The sequence below is a fragment of the Manacus candei genome, unplaced genomic scaffold (genome assembly GCF_025592945.1).
Source record: "Manacus candei isolate 608988 ecotype Guabito, Panama unplaced genomic scaffold, ASM2559294v1 h1tg000057l, whole genome shotgun sequence".
Taxonomy (NCBI): domain Eukaryota; kingdom Metazoa; phylum Chordata; class Aves; order Passeriformes; family Pipridae; genus Manacus; species Manacus candei.
The window spans coordinates 5,219,638-5,241,867 of record NW_026138105.1 but is presented as its reverse complement, the minus strand read 5'-3'; the positions used below and the strand labels follow the sequence as shown (position 1 = coordinate 5,241,867).

At 43.0% G+C, this 22,230-nt stretch overlaps 1 protein-coding gene across 5 annotated transcripts in view; it reads right to left on the bottom strand.

The window, feature by feature from the left end:
- Positions 1–3,581: 3,581 nt before the first annotated feature.
- The window catches only part of STAU1 (staufen double-stranded RNA binding protein 1), a 29,077-nt gene continuing 10,428 nt past the window's right edge, over positions 3,582–22,230 (bottom strand). For 2 of the 5 annotated variants that reach the window (XM_051802770.1, XM_051802771.1), the window contains 13 exons: positions 21,587–21,711; positions 20,551–20,707; positions 18,845–18,983; positions 17,993–18,158; positions 13,181–13,279; positions 11,614–11,844; positions 10,916–11,059; positions 10,212–10,358; positions 9,356–9,428; positions 7,625–7,944; positions 6,822–6,944; positions 5,273–5,358; positions 3,582–4,573 (listed from right to left, as the gene is read on the bottom strand). In XM_051802770.1, coding sequence (XP_051658730.1) covers positions 4,486–4,573; positions 5,273–5,358; positions 6,822–6,944; positions 7,625–7,944; positions 9,356–9,428; positions 10,212–10,358; positions 10,916–11,059; positions 11,614–11,844; positions 13,181–13,279; positions 17,993–18,158; positions 18,845–18,983; positions 20,551–20,707; positions 21,587–21,711 — 1,898 coding nt within the window. In that variant the 3' untranslated portion in view covers positions 3,582–4,485. The remainder of the gene's footprint in view (positions 4,574–5,272; positions 5,359–6,821; positions 6,945–7,624; positions 7,945–9,355; positions 9,429–10,211; positions 10,359–10,915; positions 11,060–11,613; positions 11,845–13,180; positions 13,280–17,992; positions 18,159–18,844; positions 18,984–20,550; positions 20,708–21,586; positions 21,712–22,230) is intronic. The other 3 variants (XM_051802772.1, XM_051802773.1, XM_051802774.1) reach the window with 3 other exon arrangements.

Here is a 22,230-nt window from a genome sequence, read left to right as displayed (position 1 = left end):
TGCTTTTATAGCTACAAATGCACCTTGGAAACGGGCTGTGAATCCAGCCATCCAGATCTAGTGGAGACGTGCCACATGACATCCTCGAGCACACGTGGAAGGTATTCCCAGAGTCCTGCACTCCGGCGGTGTGAGCACCTCTCCGTGTTCAGCAAGGCCAGCCCAGCGCGGCCCGCCCTCTCATCGCAGCGTTGTTCTGCAGCCATGGCCCTCCCTCCCGGGGAAGGCGGCAACTTCTGGCCCTGGAATAACACCAGCTAAAAGATGGGGGTTGAAATGGAATCACGCAGGGGCACAGGCAAGGAGAGGCACAAAGCCGGAGGCCAGTTTCCATCAGCAGAGGAGTTTCTGGGGAATAAACACAGGAGCTGAACAGCCCTGAGTGCTGCAGGAAGCTGCTTTGGTCCAGACTAGCTCAGAATCATGTAATTGCTCCACGCTTCGGGTTTTTCTGTTTGTAAAACACACACAGATTCTGCCAAGGCTCGAGAGGGTGTGAGAAGGGTGACTTGTCCTGTGGTGCTTCACAAACCAGCACCTTGGCACCAGGTCCTACCATCTCATCAAGGATTCGGTGACCTGACTGAGCTGGTTGGGAGGTGAGAGCATCTCGAGAGAGACCTGTGGAAGGGGCAGGTCAGGGATGGTGCTTGAAACATGATGAAAGCAGGAAAAGGCACCTGATCAGTTTGTTGGCTGATTTGCAAAATACAGCCAAGGCTCTGCAAATCTGCCTGGGGCAGCCACGGGAGGTGTTTTAGATGCTCTGAAAGATAAGCCTGCCTTGTTTTACTTGTCCAGTAGTATCTACAGGCACATCCTGCAGGGACATAAATGGGCCTTACAGGATGTTTGGCAGAAACTGCTTAGTTCAGGTACCGTTAAAATGCTTTTTCCAGATTAAGTGTGTTTGTAGGCAACTAATTCTTGAAAGCAGCCTATCAAACAGGACTTGTGGAATAAATCTCAATGCCATTAATCCAAGTTCCAGAACACCAAAAGATGAAAAGACAATCACAGGAAGGACATTTTAAAGAAGATTACAGGGAAAACTAATCTTGTTATACAGCAAACCCATGTCACATGCACAGTGCAAAAAGGAACTGTAAACATGATTTGTGTTGCCTAGCTTGGCAAGGAAGGGAAAGTGAGAAGGTCTGGGGTACTCAACAGCTGCAGCAGAGCTTAGTATTGTATTTATTTGATTTCACTGGGTTTTATTCTCCATGGCAAAACCAAGTGGAAAATGTCTTTAGCAAGATGAGTTCTTCAGCTCAGTCAGGGCTCGATAGACTCAGGAAGTTCCTCAAGAGGCAGCAAAAGTCTCTCTAGTCCCAGTTCTCCCCACTGTTTCCTTGCAGTGGGAACTCTGGTGTGGGCACCTCGGGGCAGAGCAGCAGCCTGTGCCCTGCAGCTCCTCCCCAGAGCATCAGCCCGGCCTGGGCACAGGGTGGGCACTGCTGGCACCTCCCACCCCGTGTCCCTCTGCCTGCTTTGGGCGAGTCCCATGGCAGCAGAGCCCCTGCCCAGCCTCATGGGCATGCCCAGGGTGAGGGTAAAAGGCTAAAAGTCCCATGGGTGTTTTTGAAAGTACCACAGCTTGAGAAAAACGTGTTTGTATTCCCTGCCAGCCCTCACAGGGGCTGTGGCAGCATCTCCTGAACCCCAACGAGTGTGAGCACACGGGCTGTACCAACAGGGTGTTGACAGTGACCACCAGGAATGCCTGCTTTGGGAGCAATGATCTCCCTTCTGGGCTGAAAAAGGCATTTAAACATAAGAGATTGTCTTTTGTTTGGAAATAATAAACACAAGTGGAAGAACAGGGTGAAAGCATTAAAAGCTCTGTGGAGAACAGGTTCCTGCATCATTAACATGGGACTTTTAAAATCTAAACTATCCTCTATTAGCAGGCTGCTAAAAATACTGTGAAAGTGGAAGTGGGAGAATGAGTAAAGTTTAAAAGCACTATAATGTGTCATTTTTAATCAAAGACAATTTTGTTTCCTTAGGATCCTGCTAGTGCTATACAAAATAATTTGTTTCATCAAATAATAAAATGCACTCTTGTATAAGTATTATAAGCAGCAAACAACCATGGAGTTGCTTCACAAAAGACTAGTGAAGTGGTATCCACACATCTCATCCCTGCCTGCAGTTAGGCACTTGTGGAACCTCCACCATTTGTCTTTATAGAGTAGGAGGGAAATAAAACTATTTCTGACTTTGATCAGTGGGTTGAAACAGAATTTTGGTTTGATCCTTAGGTAACAGAATAGCTGCCAAGTACAGCTCCATTTAATTCTGCTGCATATGTTACTAAACTTTGACTGGGGAATTAAGAATAACAACCCTGCTGACTCCAGACTGAGTCCTTTCAGGTGCGATTTGTCCAAAAGAAGGGTCAGTTGTCTATATCCTAAACCAAAACAGCAACAACAAGTTCTGGGAATGTATTTTAATATTCTGTAACAAGTGTTTCTGTGGATCCAGGGACAATAACAGGCTATAGTCCCATCCAAGGAGAAAACTCCTCAGCAGCAGCAGGTGCAGGTGGGGAGAGCATTCCCACCGCTGTCAGCGTGCTCCCTTTCCAATAGGAATTGTTTGGTAAGGACTTTCTCAGTTGGAAGAATTTGCAATACAAAGCCTCAGCCTAGCAAGTTTCTTTTAATTTTTAAATGTACAGCATTTTAGTTCTACAAATGTAAAAATAAAAAAAAATAAAACAAAAAAAAACCTTTATTTTTTTTTTTGCTCATCATGATCAAACCCAACGTGATTCAATGCAATCTGGTCTGCAGTTCCTGTGGCCCGATTGCCTTGGATGATGCAAATACAACGGCCAAGACACGTAGCTCTAAGACAGCGCCTGCAGGAGCTGCTCTCTGTGGCACAGTCCCTGCGGGCGCTGAGTCCCTGCGGGCGCTGAGTCCCTGCGGGCGCTGAGTCCCTGCGGGCGCTGAGTCCCTGCGGGCGCTGAGTCCCTGCGGGCGCTGAGTCCCTGCGGGCGCTGAGTCCCTGCGGGCGCTGAGTCCCTGCGGGCGCTGAGTCCCTGCGGGCGCTGAGTCCCTGCGGGCGCTGAGTCCCTGCGGGCGCTGAGTCCCTGCGGGCGCTGCACAGCGCGGGAACAGCTACAGGTCGCAGGTAAGGACACACCGAAGGAGACACGGACACGTGTCAGGTCTGGTTTGCAGCACTGCCCCCCAGTCACAAGGCAAGGCTGGGACTCCAAGCAAACAAGGAAACTTCAAAGCAGAGACTTGAAGCAGTCCCACCCACCGGCCGTGCCAGGGTCCTCGTCTAAGCTGACTTTAAGTTTCACTTAAAACTCCAGTTTAAGCTCCCATTAACAAAGCTGCACTAACATACTGTGGCACAAATAACAAACCGTAGCCACGTCACTTCGCATTCCCTTCCCTGCCAGGTCTGCACACCCTGCACGGCACGAGCAGGGACCCACCACAAGTTACTCCACAGCTTCACACACTGCCTGGACTAGAGCACAAGCATTACAAATCTATCAAAAGAAGCAGCCCCTGCGGTGGCATCACAAGAATAAATTAACCCAAAAAAAAAAAAAAATTTAGTATTACCATTTATTTGTGACAAACACTACGTTTTTACTTACATTCCATGGGGAGAAAAAATTCCAGCGTAAACAATGAACGGAAGCAGTACTGAACTCGCGCGGCTATCGTGCTGTACCTGGACCAAGGCAAACCTCATCGCGCACCCTCCGTGCGCAGGAACACAACATCAAAAGCAACACAGTTATATATAAACATAGGTAATTTTTTTCAGCCCTACATGGAGATGTAATTAAACAGTATAAAGCACTCAAGGAAAATCAATCTGCGGTTTTTATATGCACTACATTGAGATCATATCCTGTACTGTAGGAGCTGTGAGCCACCAACGCACAGTCCCCTAAAACACAGCTCAGAGATCACTGAAAGTCACGTTGCATTCGAGTTCCCCTACCCCACACTCAAGAAAACTAGAAATTAAACCAAAAATGATCAAACCAAGTTTAAAATTCCTAAAGTGTTTTAATTAACTCAACCATTGGATAATTAAGGTTGGTTTGCGAAAATATGGGACTTTTTAAAATGGTGGGACACAGCCTGTTTCCAGTGAAACGCTGCTATTCCAATAAAACCAAAATAACCACATACATGGATATGATCTTCCCAAGTTAGTTCACAGGTAACATGTCAGTCTCAGAAGACAAAGTTTCTAAACTGTGCTATTGTCCTAGATACAATTAAGAAACTTTTAAATGAAAAATTTATAGTGTCATTTCAATCAAAACAACATAATGAAACTAAAAATGTATCACTGTTTGAAGAAAAAGCAACAGTTATGATTTAGACACTACAGTAGGTTGTAGAGACTGTAGCACTCTAACAGTTAGGTTACATTAAGAGGAAGCATTTGATTTTCTCTGGTGCTTTCAGGTTTGGGTTCAGTCAAGAGCCTGTTTCAGGCAGTGCTGTCCAGTGTTTGTCCCAAAGGGTTTGCGCTCGCCGGTTTGAGGAGAGGGTCACTTTCCATTTCTTGTTTCACACATCTAAAATGAGAAAACACCTGTTACTTAGGAGACAAAACACTGTTTCCATGAATAAGATGCTTTAAATCAGATACAAAGAATTTGGGGTGCATATAACAATCAGTTGGTGCTTTGGGAATCCCACCACTGGTAATTTGAGAGCTTATCATCTCAATGAGAGGCTCAACTTTCTCTCCCCCCAACCCATTCAAGGGACTAATTTACCACCCCTCCATGTTTCTGCTGGAAACGAGCTTTGAGCCCTGCACATCCCTTTCCATGTGAGACACAGGAGTGTGAGAGAGAGGAAGAGGGAGAGGAGCAGCTCAAACCCCGAATGCTGAGTGCCACTACACAGCCACACTCCTGATAGAGAAATGGGAAAGGGCAGCTCAGCAGAGGGAGGCCAGAACTGCCAGGGGTCAGAGCTGTCACCCTGGGCTGGGGTCACCCACTGCTGGGGTCACCCACTGCTGGGGTCACACCTGTCACGTGTCACCCACTGTTGGGGTCACAGCCACCACACTTCACACCCACTCACTCCTGTCACATGAAAAATGCCAATCTTGATCATCCAACCCTCCTGGTCCTGCTGGAGGGCCAACAGCCCCCAGCATTTTAACTTTTCTGGTCAAGAAAACCCCTCACATGTTATTTGCCTACAGACCCTCACAGGGTTAACTTGCATCAGTGCAAGGGAAGTCAATGGGTCCCACTCACACAGACATTGGTCCATTTCCTGTCCTTGGCATCTCTGTGGTTTGTTGGTCCAACTCAGACAGCAACTTTAAAATATTCAGTGCAGCCTAAAGAGAAGAGAGAGCACTCATCAATTCAGCCTCAGGCCAGTTCAGTAATTTAGTGAAAGCACTCACTTCAACCAACCAAATGTTCTAATTTTGGTGATATATTTTTTAAGATGCATATTTATGGTGGAAAATGCAATGGGGTAGAATTTCATCTTGCTTCATTAACCAGTGGGATGGTGCTGTGACTGGGGGATTCCCACAGCACTTGTTTCAGCAGTGGGGGAAAATTAACACACAGGACTAGGAACAGCAAGAAAAAAGGCACTAAACTAGTAACTGCTCAAACTGTGCAGAGCTTAAGAGAAAGGACAGAAAAATACACAGAACCAAAAAGTCCCCTGCCAAAAAAGAAAGCAAGTTACACAAGACTCAAAAATACAGCACAGGTAGGCACACATGACTCTTTAACAGGGCCAGTGTGACATGGCCCAGGCCAAGGTCAGTCCCCTCCTTTGACATTTTTTTTCAACTTCATTCAGACCAATTTCAGGTGCAGTTTTCCAGCATGTCCCTGACTCTGGCAGGTGCCTCAGTGACAGATGAACCCTGACCAGAGGAAGGGGCTCATGATTTAAGATCCAAACCAGCTGCCCTTTCCTCTTCTCCCTCCTGCCCTAACCCCTGTGCTCGGTCTGACAGGAGCTCTGCACAGCAGGACATAGAATGAGCATGAAAATATAAGTGACAAAGATCAAACAATCAAATTATATAAAATAGAAAAGTACGGCAACAGTTTTTAGTACAAAAATGAGTAAACTCGGGTTTCCTACGTGTATTCACATATTGGAAACGATTCCTTCAGGCTGCACTGGGGTCACCTCTGGAGTCCAGAAGAACAAGAACAGTCCCTCCAAATGGGAGCAGACTGGGAACATCCTGTCAGCTCCACCTGAAGTCTTTTATAGCCAAAGTCCCCTGCAGCTTTCAGTCTGGCAGGCTCATTCTTTCACAAAGAAATATTGCAGCCACTGTTAACAAAGGATCTTATTTATAAAGGGAGCTGAACAGATTTAGAGTGTCTCCTGCTATCCACTGCTGAACTGCATTTCTTCCACTTGGGATTCCACTCCAGCAGGAAGTCTGGGAACGTGAACCCAACTATCACAGTTCCCAGTGAAACATCAGCCCATTCTGATATAATAGGAAAATAAGCTGGAGATGCTCTTATGGTTTATAAGTTCCTTTTTGTACATTTACCATCATGTGCTCATGCAAATAATATCAAGATGAAGCAAATGTGCTTTTTGTAGACCAAATGTGCTTTTTGAGCACACGTTGAGCAGATTAGATTATTTAGATTCTGATATTATTAATCATTATTTCAGCAACCTGTGAAATACTAGACAAGAATTAGCCAGGGAGCTGTACAGCATCCAAGTCCTTGCTCCCAGCAGTTATATAAGCCTTGGTCTTCCCTCAGGGAAGGTCCAAGAGCAGCATTTCAGCAATGTTCATCATACCATGTCGTGGCAAGACTCCACATCCTTTCCAATCCCATGGCTGATCAGTGGTGGCTGAGAGGAACAGTTTATAAGAGATACAAACTCGTTCTTGTTATTTTTTGGAAAGTCTTTATATTCAACCTGAAGAAAAGAGAAGGATTTAATTCTTTTCAGTTAACCAAGTACAGGAAGTGTATCACAATTGCTACAGATTATTTGCCCATATATGAAGCTGAGCCTTTGTCCTCATCATTCTGTCAGTCAGAACCACTCTCACTGAAGTTTAATTTCACTTAAAATGTTTTTAAGTACTCACAGGAGCTCTGCAAGCCTCTTGAATGAAAGTGGCTACTTAATAATGACCTTTATTCTGAATACTGCTATCTGCATTTCAAATTTCTATATTATGCTTTTTAATCCACCGAGCACCAAACATAGGAAAATGCACAGCCTACAGCAAATGTTAGTGTATGAAAGATTAGTGAAAGAACCTGATTTCAGATCAGCCAAGTTCAGGTGCCCACTGTGTTCCTACACTGGGACAATTTTCAGAAAATGCACTTTGCTTTTGTTCTTCCAAGACCTCAGAGTAGCACTGAATCAGGGCTGAGGGTGGCCCAGAAACGCACATTTGAAAACTAAATAAAAAAGCTGTAAAGTTCAGTACATGTCACAGGTAAAGTAAAACTTTTACATGAATTTCAGCAGAACAAGCAGCCTCAGAACACATCAGTCATCGTCAGAACTAAAAAGCTTTAGAACAAACAGGTTGGGCCAGCTTGGAGAGCTCCGGCAGAAATCTCACAGAGCTGAACATTTACCTGGATTCCTTGAACGTTGGAGAGATAGTCCAGCTGCTCGGAGGGCCTGGTCAGGGGTCCGTGGGGGACGTGGCCTGAGGAGTTGCTGCTCTTCAATATGGTCTCGGCAGTGGGAGAGGTGCCCCCGTAGAGCAGCTCCCGGGCGATCATCGCCGTCACCGTCGCCTTGGCAGGGTTGGGAGCTGCCCGGCTGAACTCTTTGGTGTGGTGTCCTTGGTTGGCTCCTACAGCCTGGGCAACCTCAGGGACCATGGGAAGAATTCCAGCAGGAAGCTGCTGATGGCTGAGATAAGGCATCCGAAACTCATCTTCTTTATTACCTGCGAGGGGAGAGGTGCTCACTGCAGAGCCGCTGTCTGGGAGCCCTCCCGCCCGCACAGGCAGCAAGAGCCACTTGGGAAAAAATAATTTGTTTCAAGTCTCTTTCAAACTATCAACAAACTTGGTGAGCCCAATCAAGGCTTCAGCATCACTGAGACACAGTTACTGAGTTACTGACTCTGGGCAACACCTGCTCCTGCCAAAGGAGCCCCTTTACCTCCAGGAGCAGTTTCTCCAGGTCAGTCAAGCCCACAGACACCTCCGACAGCTGCAACCACATTCTAGATTGATCTTTTGCTGTCAGAATTTTTTATCTAATCATTTAAAACTGTAGGAGCAAATAATGAAACCACAGAATGGCCAGAGCCACTGTTAAATAATGTAAAGAGAGTGGCAGATAGTCCACAAAGGTTAAACTATGTATTGTGTGAACAAGCAGGGAGGAAAGGTAAAATGGAACATTAGCACAGTGTGAAGAGGCAAGACTTGACTGTTTACAGCAAACATCCAGCCACAGCCAATTGATAGCAATTTACTGACATTATGGCATAAGATAGATTAAAGAGGGATAAGAACAGCTTTCCAAAGGGAACTCATACAGAGCTGTGGGGGAAAATTGCAGGTGTGCTCAAGAAAGGTGGAGAAGACAGGGCTACTGAAATAAACTGAGGAGTCACTTATGGCAGAGCAAACAAATGAAGTTCTGCAGGACTGAGCTGTTTCAAGTCTAAGCATGAAAACCAAAAATGTGTAGATGGAAGAAAGCAGGGACAGCAAAATCTGAATAGGAAGTCAGAAAGTTTACTCAAGATCTTCTGGGTGCAGTAAAATATTACTAAAGTCCAAGTCAATCTCAGCTATTTATAATTTAAGCAGCAGTTATACTTAAACACATAAAGCACCTGAAACATGCTCTCCAGCACAGAAACCTGTGGTGATAGACAGACTTCCCACACCGAGTCCTCCCACCAGCTGACATTCCAGAAAGCAATGCCTGGACACGGGTGGCCAGGTTTGGGGTGTTTTAGTTCCAGCCTGTCACCTGGGTGTGACCCCTATAACCATCCACTGCCTGAAACAAGTGCAGGCACAGCCCCTGCTCTGTCATCAGAGACCAGGCACAGACAGAGGTGGTTCTGGACAAGGCCATTCCTTCTCGCTCCACCTCTGCTCTAGGACGACCAGTTCCAGTTAGTGCTGACACCCTTTCTCTATCCCAAGAAAAAGGGCCTCGGGAGGAATAAACTCTTTGGACTTTGAACAGAACCTTCCCAAGGGCTCCATTTAGTTTGCAAGGCAGCAGCTGCACAGCCCTGCTCATCCCAGAGTGCTCAGTGGCACTGCTGGGGACACGGGGAACAGATCTGAGCCCCCCACCAGGGCCATGCTGCTTTCACCCAGGTTACTCACTGGCTGGAGTCTCTTCAGAGCCCGGCTCAAAGAAGGTGACTTTTCTTCCATCACCTGGTTTCTTCACTGGGGTCTTAAAAATAAAAGGAAAAGAACTCAAACTCACAGTATCCCTTTAAAATTCACACTACCACCCCCAAGTTTTAAAGTTTTCAAGATGCAGGTGATCTGACCAGCCAAAATTTTACTGAAGAAATTATTATTCAAAAATCTCAATTATTACATCACTACCGAGAAAAGTTCAGTGATTCTTATTCACTGAAGGACTAAAACTATCCACAGTCCAGAGAAGTGGTATTAGGAACACTCATACTCAGAAACAGATACCAGAATAAAGCCAGTTAAACTGCTGTTAGTTATTGGTACTGCTGAGGAGAGCACACTGGACACATATGAGCACATACATGAAAAGGAGAAAACTAACCCCAGATGTGCTGTCTGAACTCCCTGGTAACATCTGCTGAATCCCCAGCAGAGCACAAGGCTCCTTCCCTGCTCAGGGACCCACCAGAGAGACCTGTAACAAACTTCCCACTGCAACTGGTGACAAGGCTGTATAAAATTATTGCTACCAGAATCCTGAAACCCTCAGGTCTGCAAGTTTCTAACACCAACACATCAATTATCACAGGTTCTGAGCCATTCCATAAAGCAGAAATGCATTCCTTTAGCCTTCTGATCACTTTGATTTACTTGAAAAACCAAACACTTAACGTGTCCAAAGCACACTATTTGTCAGAGAACAGTCCCCTCAACACAACTGTTTCCTGGCTAGGGCAGAGAGCACGAATTTCCCACCCTTATCAGCCCAGCCTTTGCTGCAGCATTAAGGAGCCATTGGCTCCTCAAGACTCACCTTCTCTTCTGTCTTTAATGCTGGTTTTGGAGGTTGAGGTTGAGGGACTTTAAAACCTAAGATTTCCAACATATTTTCAGCTGCATTGCGTTTAGCAACCTTTTTGTTTGTGCCCATTCCTTCAGCTGTGTGTACACCAACTTTCACCTGGGCAGAAGAGGAAGAAAAACCAAATCAATTCCTAAGCAGTAGTGAAGGAATTCCCTTACAAGTGATCTGTGTCTCTGGCAGGCCTGGAGTCACAAAATCATTCTAGTGGATCATTGTTCTAAAGAAGTTGTGATTTATTATCAATGTCATTGGCCTTCAAGCACAAAATACCCAAACAAAGCACACAAACAGCTGTATTTCATCATCTCACCTTGGGTACCCAGGTTAGTGTTAATGAATCCTATTTTACAAAAAATAAGCAGCTCAGTATCTCTTAACAGAATATTAATGTTCCTGTTAATTAAAACATCAGGTAGTTACAACATAGACTTCTGGTGCCCTATGCAATTTTGTTCTTAAACCTGACTCAGATTACTTTTCCTGAACCTTTATCTCCTGTGAATATAATTCATTAGATATTTTGTTAAATCATGTCATGGAAATCTGGCTGTAATCCTGTTAAATCTCTCTGTCATCATGACAACCTGATTACCATAAGAAAAAACCAAAGAGATCCCAGCCAGGCACCAAATCTGTGCAGTGAACACACCAACCTGCATCACGAACTCCCTGCGCCGGGGCAGCCCACGTTCTGTGATCAGCATGTACTCAGGCTCCTTCTCCTTCTTGGCCTGCTGTATCTGGGCAAGTCTGCTAATGGGATTCATTCCTTGACCATATTCTGGACTTGTTTGCAGCTACGTAGAACAATGTTTAGGAAATAAGCCAAAATTTGTGACTGTTTGGTTCAATAGACAAAATGCAGTGTGCCACTGAATTCACTCATCTCTGGAATTTAAAAATACTGAAATAAAAGCTGCTTAATGAAACAGTGTCACAGCCAAAGGGAAATACTCAATTTATTTGGCTCTGCTGTCACACTTGACCACATGTAACCTACCCCTGCTAATAGCTTTACAAGTTCTAATCCTGCTATATTAGGAGGGGCAGGCTTGCAGAGAATTTGCACGAGCAAAATCAAGCAAAATCCGAAGCTGTAAAGTCTGAGGCTTGAAAGTCAGAGCTTGATTTTTATGTGCCAGTCATTCCTGTATAAGGTTTCTCCTTCATCCTGAATTTACTGATAAATGCTATGAGAGTGGTGTCAGAACCCCGTTAGAGTGGGAACAAAGTACCAGTTCATTTGTGCTGGCAAAGACTGAGCAGCTCAAGAGAGTTTATAATTGACTCAGAAAAGCCTCTCCCCTGATGACTATTTGCACAGTCAAATTTCCAACCTTTTGTCTCTTACCTTCACTATTGATTTTGTTTTCTTTTTGATTCGTGGCTTCATTTTCTCAACCGTAGGAAGGGGTGGCAATTTTTTCAGTTCTTCTAGGACTGCTATTGCAGCATTTTTCTTTGAGATCTTCTTGCTCTTTCCTTCACCTTCACCCATGAATTCTCCAACTGACACCTTGGTTACAAAACTCTTCATATGGGGAGGACCACTTTCCTTGGTCACCTGTTTCAGAGGGAAAAACTGAGTGAAAGCGTGATAAACACTTATTAAAAATGGTAGGGCACATTGGTTATAGCAAACTTCTCTCAAGAACTACGGATAAAGAGATTTTAGATTCTCATACAATCCAAAAAGTAAATCATACTCACTCTAATAACATCATCCCACCCAAATAAGCACATACTTTTAAAAGATCAGATGCAGCAAGCAGTAAACAGTATTTACATGTAAGTCATTAACCCATTTTACTTAATTTACTGATTTACTTTTTCAGTATTGAAATATGACTGTTCTATTTTATCAGTGTGTACTTCCCCACAGGTAACATCACCTCATTAAATATATCATGGTACAGTAATAAAACATTACAGAGAAAGCAATTCCTTAGCATCCAGCATTTTAGTTCAGAACTTCTGATCTCTGAACTCTGGAGTTCTGAAGAATTCTCGAGACATCTAAGAGACAGCTGCCCACTACAGATTTAGTCTTTTAACTCCATTCACATCACATCATACTTCAAAATATCCATATAGTCAAAAAGTAAGAATTAATTCAGAGCTTCCACCCACAGTGTATTTTTACCAGTGATGCTCAGGCTAATCTGCAATAATTGAAAGTTTCATGTAAAATTTCATACAATGGTTTCAGAAGCAATTCAGTTACACATAACTGCATTTTCTTACTATAATAATTCAGATAGTTGACTTAAACATTACTCTGCCAGCTCAGGAAAGCAGCACAATAAATTAATATTTTAGTGAAACAGAGATGCTCCTGTGGAAGCTCCTGATTTAAGATAACTGAAATGATCAAGGAGGGGCAAAGAGGCAGCAAGCAGCCAGGCCAAAGGGAAAGGAAAGTCAGATGCACATGAGGTCACCCCATGGCAAGAAAAGAAACCTACTTGTGAGATTCTGCACCTCGAGGGTGGTCCAGATCAGTGCTTAGTTAAGCAAATACTTCCATCCTTGTCTTTCAGAGTGAGCTCTACTCTTTTGCCTCGATTCTGCACTTCCATGTTCTAACCATTAATGGGGGGTTATGTTTTGGTTCTTCACTGTAAAACTGATTTTTCAAAAAGCTTGGAAAAAAGATTGCACAGACAACCACAGCATGGCTGTTCACTCATGTGATGATTTTAGGGCATGAATTTGTGAACAGGTGGATTTTCCTTTTTCTTCCCTTTGCCATATAAACTCTGAGACAATCAGGGTGTCTATCAAAGGTAAAAGTGTATTCACAACTAACAAGACACGTTAAAAGTCAGTTGTTTGGGTTTATCTAGGAGAGACTCAACTTAATGTGTACCCTTAATACTCTAATAAAAACAAATCTAGAGCTTGTAAAATAAACATACCTCAAAATTCACAGGCAAGTTCCTTTTAAGTGCAATCTCAAAAACTTGGCTTATTTCAGATTTATTGAGATTTTCATCATCTGGTTCTTTTCCGTTAACCTAAAAGAAGCATACTCTATTTAAAATAAAGATCCTATTAAATTGAATTTTATCCATTCAACCACTTTACTGAACTCTCCAAATTTTAAGTACTCTAACCTTTACTGCCATGTTATGTGAATGTGGAGAAATGCAGCCCACATACTACAGAACTGAAACTTAAGAAGCTCATTAAGGTGTATGTGTAAAAGCTTGCAAACCTTCATATTTTCATGTGCTTGTTACAGGAAAGAACAAATGGAATAAGGGCCAATAGGTTTAAAAATGTGTTTATAAAAAACCAAATTGAAGTGTTAAATGAACTGATTTCCAAATGGAAGTACCTTTATGAAATACAGTTTTCATATACTGATTGGACATTTGCAACAAAAGCACTAAGACAGTATCAGGTAAGAGAAAGGGCAGGAAAAATAAAGATCTGAGAGTGGGACCAATGTGAATGAGGGATGGGTGACCAGCCCCTGGCACAGTCCTGTCTTATCACATGCTCCCTTGTAAGTGCTTCACCTACAGCTTTTTTCTCATCTGAAGAACATCCTACCAGGAACTTGCCCTAAATCAAATGGTGTCCATCTCTAGCAGTGCCAGTGAAGCTTTTACCCACAGGCACTTCTACGTATCTCCAGGTAAAACTTTGATTGTGATTTCAAAAATATCTTCACTGATGCTGGGATCAACATGAACTAAGAGGCAACAGCAACAGAGAAATTTTAGGACTAAGTGTCCAGCAGTGCTATTGGAAAGATTATGATAAAGATGAACAGCAACAATTTCACCAATTATATCATGCCACAATAATAGTTATGCAATCAGGTAATAAAAATGATTTCAATATGTTATTGGAGAAGCAGCAGAAGAGCTGAGCTAGAGAGCTCTCTGGATTAAAACCAGTTTGATGGCAGCAAGCATCCCCTATGGCTGCTACTATTGAGTCGGTTTAAAACATGAAAGATTTTTTTATCCCAGCCCTTAAAACAGCCTCTTCCCATCTCAGACAAAAAACCAAAATAGTAAAATTAATCTAAGGTTTTCACTTGTCCCACTGTCCCAGCAGATTTCACACTGTTCTCATGGGCTGACCTTGTATGTCAGGTTGGAGTGGCAGGAGAGCACACAGAGCACAATGTCCTCCTACAAGAGCAGCCCCTGACAGGTGTGATCCCAGAGCCACAGCAGTCCCAGGCTGTGTGTGGAGGTGTCACAGGGCAGGGGCAGCTCTGAACACGGAGCCCACAGGGGACAGCAGCCCCTGCAGCATCCCCCCAGCCCCTCACCCTTCCCAGCACGAGGCAGAACTGGCAAAGCCCAGACTGAACACACAAGTCAAAGCCTTGATTTCAAATGCAACTGGTAAATTCAGCAGGAGTAGCAGCAGAAGGAATATCTGAACCCCCTAAGGCCATGTTCACTCCAGCCTGGGGGTTCCAGGGGGAGTCTGTCACTGCCCTCACTGACAGACATGGGCACAACGACTTCAATTACAAATATTTTTCCACTTCTTGTAGTTTTATGTATATTTTAGTTTTTCAAATTCCAACATTTTTCTTTACTAAGATGACCCAGACTTCTCTTTATTGGATTAAATTTTGCCACTTAACACTCTCAAGAGAATACAAATAAATAGAACAGAATTATTTGCTCTATTATGCTGTATATTCTTGACATATTCCAAGCCTATGCACAGTGCAAAACACAGGTTCTTTTCTTCAATACCTTTATCTAAAAAGAGTAAATTAATAGTAAAATAACAATTAACAGTCTTTAGCTATTTTACTGGTTATTTTGCCTCTAGTTCAGTTCTGGATCAGTTTATTTTATAAATCAAAACTAATCATACACACATGCTCTCTCCCTTTCCTTGCACATCTCCAGGCAGGTGATGGCTCAGGTTTGCTTTTGAAGTAGTTTGCATGTGTGCATAGACTAAACTCTCCAAGGAATCTGTGCCTGTAAATCAGGACAAGACCTCAAATACTAGCATTTACCACTCCTAGCTCTCATCACATTGTTCAAACCCATCTCTAACAAGTGAAAACCAGTCACAAAAGGAAACAAAAGCGATATTAAAACATCCCAAGCCAGTTACACAAATACTATACTCCGTTAGGAGGGATTTGACCCCTTCCAGAACTCCTTCCATGTGCCCTTCCTCAAGACTCCCTGTGAGCCAATGCTGCACCCCTGGGAAGGTGCTGAGCAGAACTGCCCTGATCAACCACAGCCCCAGCCTGACTCTGGGGCTTGGTCCAGCTGAGGGCTAATATTACTACATTTTTTTCCTGCCACTTGCTTCTAGATTTGCAGCCCAAGAAGGTGTGGGAAATGGTCATTCTTACCCTTGAAGTCTAATCATTTTATTCAATGATATCTTCTTAGAATCACAGGATTGTTTTGTTTGGAAAAGACCTTTGAGATCATTAAGCCCAACTGTTATTAATCACTGAATATTTTCTAATTTAAAAATACAAGAGTAAAATCGCATAAAAACAAATATTTGTGATGAAAAATAATAATTAAAAAAATGTACAAAATTACCCCCCCTCAAAACACAAGAGTTCAAACTTCAGAATATTCTGTTTACACAAACACACACGCAAACAGAACACACAGAAATAACTACATTTAAAAAGACAGTTACTGGCAACATCAAATGACTGGTAGGAAGTATCAGGATTATATCTGCTTGTGAAACCCTAATTTGCCTCCCTTGTACACAGGCATTTTAATAGCATCTCTCATGACCTCACACTCCTGTATCCTTCCAGATGCTTTTCTCACTGGATGCAGGAATGAACAGGGCTCACTTAGCACCAAAACCTTCCTTATTTGACCTTCATCTTGTCTAGTACAAAATGCTGATACAGAAACAATTCCCTCAGACATTTCTAAAACTACAATATCTGAAAGCCACAAGTATTAATGAATTTAAGTACCAAACTTTAAATGAAAACCTGATTTATCCGAGTGCTTGTTATAAACCAGCACCCCCTGTTCCAAGGCCTGCTCTCCTCTCCCTAAGCTGCATTTCCTACTGTTCCTTTTGCAGACTAAATCAAACATAAATTGAAAAACAAAATCACAAATGCAGGTTTCTCAGGGTTCAGACACCATTCAGGTCCTGTTTTATTAAGAAAATAATTCTCCCTTCTTGCAATCTCCCTTTACCCCTGGATTCACAGCCCTCATGCCAAACAAGACATCCCACAGAACAGGGGATGTGGTCATGGAAAACAGGGGCAGAGCTTGTTCTGAAGACCTCACATTACCCACCTTTTAAACACAACTCTATACATTTCCAGAAAGTCACCTGCACAGAAGCATTTCTAAAACAGGGAACAGAAAACAATCCAGTGACATGTGAGCCCATGACTTCCTGCAGAGCTGCTCCCTGGGTCTGGCACAGACCTGGGCTCCCTGAGGGGCAAAACAGCTGATGAGAGCAGGTTGTCTTTTACAGGGTGGGTGCAAAGAGAGAATGTTCTGCACTACTGGCACAGAACAACAATAACTCTGGAATTTGGGGTTCCCTGCACTGAAGGGGCACATCCTCCTCTGCCTTGGCCTCTCCTGCACAAAGCCCAGCTGGCCCCTGCCCACACTCTGCCTATCCCAGTTCAGATTTCAGTGCAGAGCTCACCCCCCCTCTCTCAGTTCCCGTTCCCAGCACCACTCCCTTCTCCCCAACAGCATCTGTAATCCCTAATGGCCTCCATCATTCAATAAACTGCGTTCCCTTACCCAAACCACCTCCCCCAGTACCTCCCAGGCCTCTTCCTGAGCCAGTGCTTTTGCCCAATTACCTGGCAATGCTCTCTCACACACACACCCTCGGAGTTAACTCCGAGTCCCTTGGCTTCACACCACGTGTCCTCAAGCCTCTTGCTCTGCCATTCCTGGTAGCTTCCAGCTATTTTTATTTTCTCAGTCTGAGACCCCTTGTTACCTTCTTGCCCAATTCTTCATTTTCCTTCTTTCTCAGCACACAGCCAGACTCCATGTTCAGCAAGTTCTCCCACTCCCCACATTGCAAGTTACTAGTTCTGTCTTTGGCCAAGGCAGCCAACACACAGGGAGCTGTGCAGGCTCTCAACCAGCCCAGGAGCTGAGTGACTCCTGTGCCCACAGTGAGACCTGCTGCCTAAAGCCACTTAACAAAAAAACACAAAAAAAAAGCAATAACATGGTATTGGAATGCAAAGTGCTGGGCAGCCATAAATATATGAAGGGATACAAATTGAGTTCCTATATTCATATCAAAATGTGTGTGTGAGTTTACTACTTCCATGAACTTCCTGCTCTTCTAGAACTCCCGTGGTTCTTTCCAAAATCATGTAGGAATTTTGCCCAGGAAGTAAAATCCATGTCTGATTTTTATGTTGCCCATTTATACACGTCTTCAGAAGTTTGTGTATGATCTGTACCTGGTTAGATATTAATTCCTATCTATGCTTCCAGTGCTCATATCTGACAGAGGTCTAGAGCATTGCTGTGAAAAAATATGACAGTAAAAGAATTAACAAAGCTTCATCTGGGAAAACTCTAGTTCCATAGAAATTTATGCTTTAAATCAGTGTTGACATAAAAAGGTACCCCACTACTGCACAGAATTAAATTTCCCAACTGTCCTCTTCCTCTCAATAAGGAAAAAATTCTACAATAATATCTCAGTTTATCTTAGCCATTTATGCTTAAAACACTAAGACTAATTCCCACCTCTGGTTTCTCAGGCAAGGGCTCATTCTGCAGAACTTTCAGTGCTTTAGCAGCTGCATCATGTTTAGCAGCTTGTCTTGTTCTTCCTTTCCCATGAAACTGCTGCCCTCCAATTGAAAGCTCCACTTGATAAAGTAAGGGCCCGACAGGAAAAGGGTAAAAGTACCTGCAAAGGGAGAGGTAAATAAGAAGGTTTGGCCTAAAAAGTAAACAGACACCTATGTTAGATGTGGGTGAATCTCCTGGATATCAGTAACCATAATTTGGCACTGAAGCATTAGGATTAAAAAGCCACATCTTGATTTGGAGTCTAAACGAATTTAGGGAGAAATCTTTGAAGGAAATATCAACATTCCTTGTTTTACAATAGGAATACATTTCTGACCAAGTACAACACCAAGACAACATAACTGCACTTTTATAGACTTGCCAGGCCAGTCAGTTTTGAATTCTACGTTTCTATGCCCATATAAAATTCTTTAAACTGAAGCTTTAATTTAAATAGTTTCAGAAAGAACATCAAATTGTTTTCTTCACTTTTGCTTTTGCACAGAAAGGGAATGCAAGAAATATTTAGGTATTTGCTTAGTGAAGCTGGCTATGCCTGAGTGCCCTCAAAAACACTTCAACATTTGGCCCAGCTCCCTTGCAATACAATAAACCACTGGAAATAAGACAAATTACAGACATTAGTGGGTGTCCTTCTCCAACCCTCTGGCCTCATAAGCTGGCTCTGCTTCAGCTGAGCGTCCCTCTGAGGGTGACACAGCCAGTCTTAGGAGGCAACACCAGAGCCTGGGGAGGTGAGAGCAGAGGTTCCAGGGCAGGAGGCTCCCAACCCCGTGCACGTACCGTGGGGGGTAGGTGCCACCCCGCATGGTGTAGTTGTAGGTGGATCTCATCCCCGTGTACGGATCGATGGGCTTGTACATGGGCTTCTTCCCCAGCTTCATGCACAGGGCATTCAACTCCACTGTGGGGGTTACACTGTCTGAAGGAAAAGGAACAGGAAGGGTTGGCCAGCTGTCCCAAGGAACAGAGACAACCTAAGCCCTTATGCTGTCTCACAGCACGGAAAAATGAGCTTAAGTTTCGCCACACGCAATATCCGAAATGACTGAATTCCAAACAGAACTGCTAATGAACACAAAGAGAATAAGTCTATCTGATGTACACTAAATCAGCATTTGTGACAAATCCTGTTACAAAAAAGTGCATTTGCTGGGGCCTTGTTTTGGTTTTATTTTGGGTTTTTTTTGGTTTTTTTTTTTTTATTTTGCTTTAAATTTCTAAAGCTGCTAATTTACTTATGTTCACAGCATATCTAACAATGTGGTCTGCAGAAAAGAAGCTCCTCTTCTACAAAAAGTCCTTTTAAATTACCAGATATGCTACATTCCTTCTGTGTCTCTTGTTTACTGAGAATCAAATATTTCTCTGTACTCAATGACCTAAGAATGGTTTCTATGACTCCTCACTTTGAAATTGCAACTGGCCTTGGCAAAAGGCAGGTAAATTGCCACTGAGAGCTAAAATATTTCTCTAAGTATCATGGGGATGAAGAACTGACTCCCTGTCCATTCTCACTGGAGAAAGGAGTCAGTAAGTGTCATTCTGTCTGTCTTTCTGGCTCAGAAATCAGTGTGTACTGCTGTACAAGGAGGTTGGTGTAAGGTAATTGCCAAAACAAAACTAAATTATGGAACAGGTGCACAGACAAAATAAGTTACTGCTAGTTTCAGTATTTTCACTGCTGACTGTACAAAGTCTTTCTAAAGAAGGAATTTAGGTGTTAGCAAACACAGCTGAACACACTGATGCTGTCCCAGGCTCTGGACTGCAGGGACTGAGTTACACTCACGTGCAACCGAGATGTGAAGACAGTATTACAGAATTTGACATCTTAAACAGGTCTTAGGAGCAACCTTAGTAACATAAGAAATTCACTAAACATAACAAACTACAACTTAGATGCTTTCATCCAAATCAATATATATTTATCTTTAAAGAAGTACAAATTAAGCAAATTCCAATGTTCTGATCCAATCTCCCACATTATTTTTTTTTTAAATTAAACATTTCCAAAAAATATTTATTGTCCAGCTTTTGAATTATTCTTCAGAATTATGTAACACATTCATCTGCCCACACAAAAGATTATTCTTTGCTATGACCAAAATTCCTCATATGAGGGTTTTTTTCCTTCTTTTTTTAATTAGTGGGTTTTTTTTAGGATTAGGATAAACATCTTTTCCAGGATTTCCCTAAGTGTTACAATACAAAACAGTAAGTCAAGCAGCAGGTTTTTCAATCCTGAATGATTTGATGGAAAAAACTGCACATTTAATTTGCTTCTGTGATGATATTTACCATGTCACCTACAACAACAATAGACTAAATCAAGATGAAGTTCTCACAAGACCTGACAACTGCCATTGTTAAATAGGCAGAATCACAGTTTTTATTCATCCTGATGCAACTTTAATACATACCAAAAGCAGAAAGGTGTATTCTCCCTATGTACACTTTTTTTTAAAGCAGTTTGTTGTGGCATGTACCTGGATTCTTGCCTTCACTACGGGAGGGACGAGCCGTAGGCTTGGGGAATTTTGTCCCTTCCAAAGCTTTGGCAGCTGCTGCGTGTTGCGCTTTTTTAATACTAGTTCCTTCAGCTTCCCAGTGCTGGTCCCCAAGAGTCAGCTGCACTGTAAACACCTCAAAACCAGAGACAGGAACTTTGTTAGGAGCTGCTTCAGAATTCACACAATTTATGAGACCCTCTCACCCAAAACAATGAGCCTTTCAGTGGATGCACAAGTTGAGAATACGGTAATTCAAGCTCTCCTTAACTCCCATGTCATCTCCAGATTTCCAACACGTTGGGCACCAACAGGATTTCCCTGATGACTGAACTAAGAATTTCACACCAACTGTAGCTGGCAACTCTCCTGCATGAGATCAGACAGGCTAAAAACCCCAAGCACCACATGTGGAGAGGTGACAGCCCCGGGAGAGCTGCTGTGCCCACACCACTGAACAGCAGCCTGGAAGCTACCATTCTGTGTGCCACGTAACTCCACTCCTGCTTTAATACTCTGAAGGGTTTTTTAAAGGTATTTTTCAGCAGTCTGAAGACAGTTAAGTTCACACTGCAGCATAAAAGCTTCTACATGCTCACAGGTGAACACAAGTCTATTTGATTACAAGCAAAGTATGTGGGATTAGGCAGGATATACATCATCCGAAATTTTGACAAATTAATCAGACAAACGGCAAGCCAAGGTCTCCCTGGTAATTTACTTAATTAATTCCAATCAGAATGAAAACACAATCGAACAGATGCTCTGACTGTTATTTTTTGTACATGTCAGCTTGCCTCCTTCGCACCTTGGAGCTCAAGGGACACTTTGGGAAACCAGCTGTTCAGTCCCCCAGTAACAGCTCCACACTGCCCTACTGTCGGTACTCCAGGGGCTTCCCATTCCTCTCCATGACTCTGGATTACCTTGCACCAAGAGCACACACTTGGCCTTTCCACTCGTGGAAGTGAAAGAGTACGAGTGGCAGCAACAGGAAACCCGTATGAAGATTTACCTTGGAGTGAGCTGGACCTTGCTCACTCAAAAGCTTATACTCAGGCTGAATCTTGTTGAAACGGGCTAACTCATTCACAAGACACATGGGGGTTTTCTCTTTGGGGTTTGCCATGTTTGAAGGAGCTGAAAGATTACATAAAATCGGATAAATGAACAGGTAACTGTGAACTCTACTATCGATTTCAATTAAAAAAAAGAAATCTCAGTGGCTTAGCATCTAGTTGCCTGCAATACACCACTTCCCAGCAAGGATCTGCTGGAATAGCCAGCTCTGATCACTGGCCAAAGTGGTAACAATCTCCTGACCTTCAGAATTTCCAAGCAATGCTGATGCCTAAAAGGAGCATCACTAAATTCAACGTTCTAACGCAAGCCAGAAGTAAGGAGTTAGAATTCCCACTTTCAGATGGTATCTTATGTGGTACATTTCAAGGAGCAAATCTTCTAAGTACCTATCAGGGTCATTTGCCTTGAATAATTTCAAAAGGTCAGTTAATTTCTTTTTCCTAATCCTATTTTGCCCTATTAGCTATTTTTTATTTATTACCTTTTATTTGCTCTACTGTATTTTGTCAGCATAAAATATTTATCATTAAACTGGTCATAAAGGAACTAGAAATAATAGAACTAAACAAACTATTT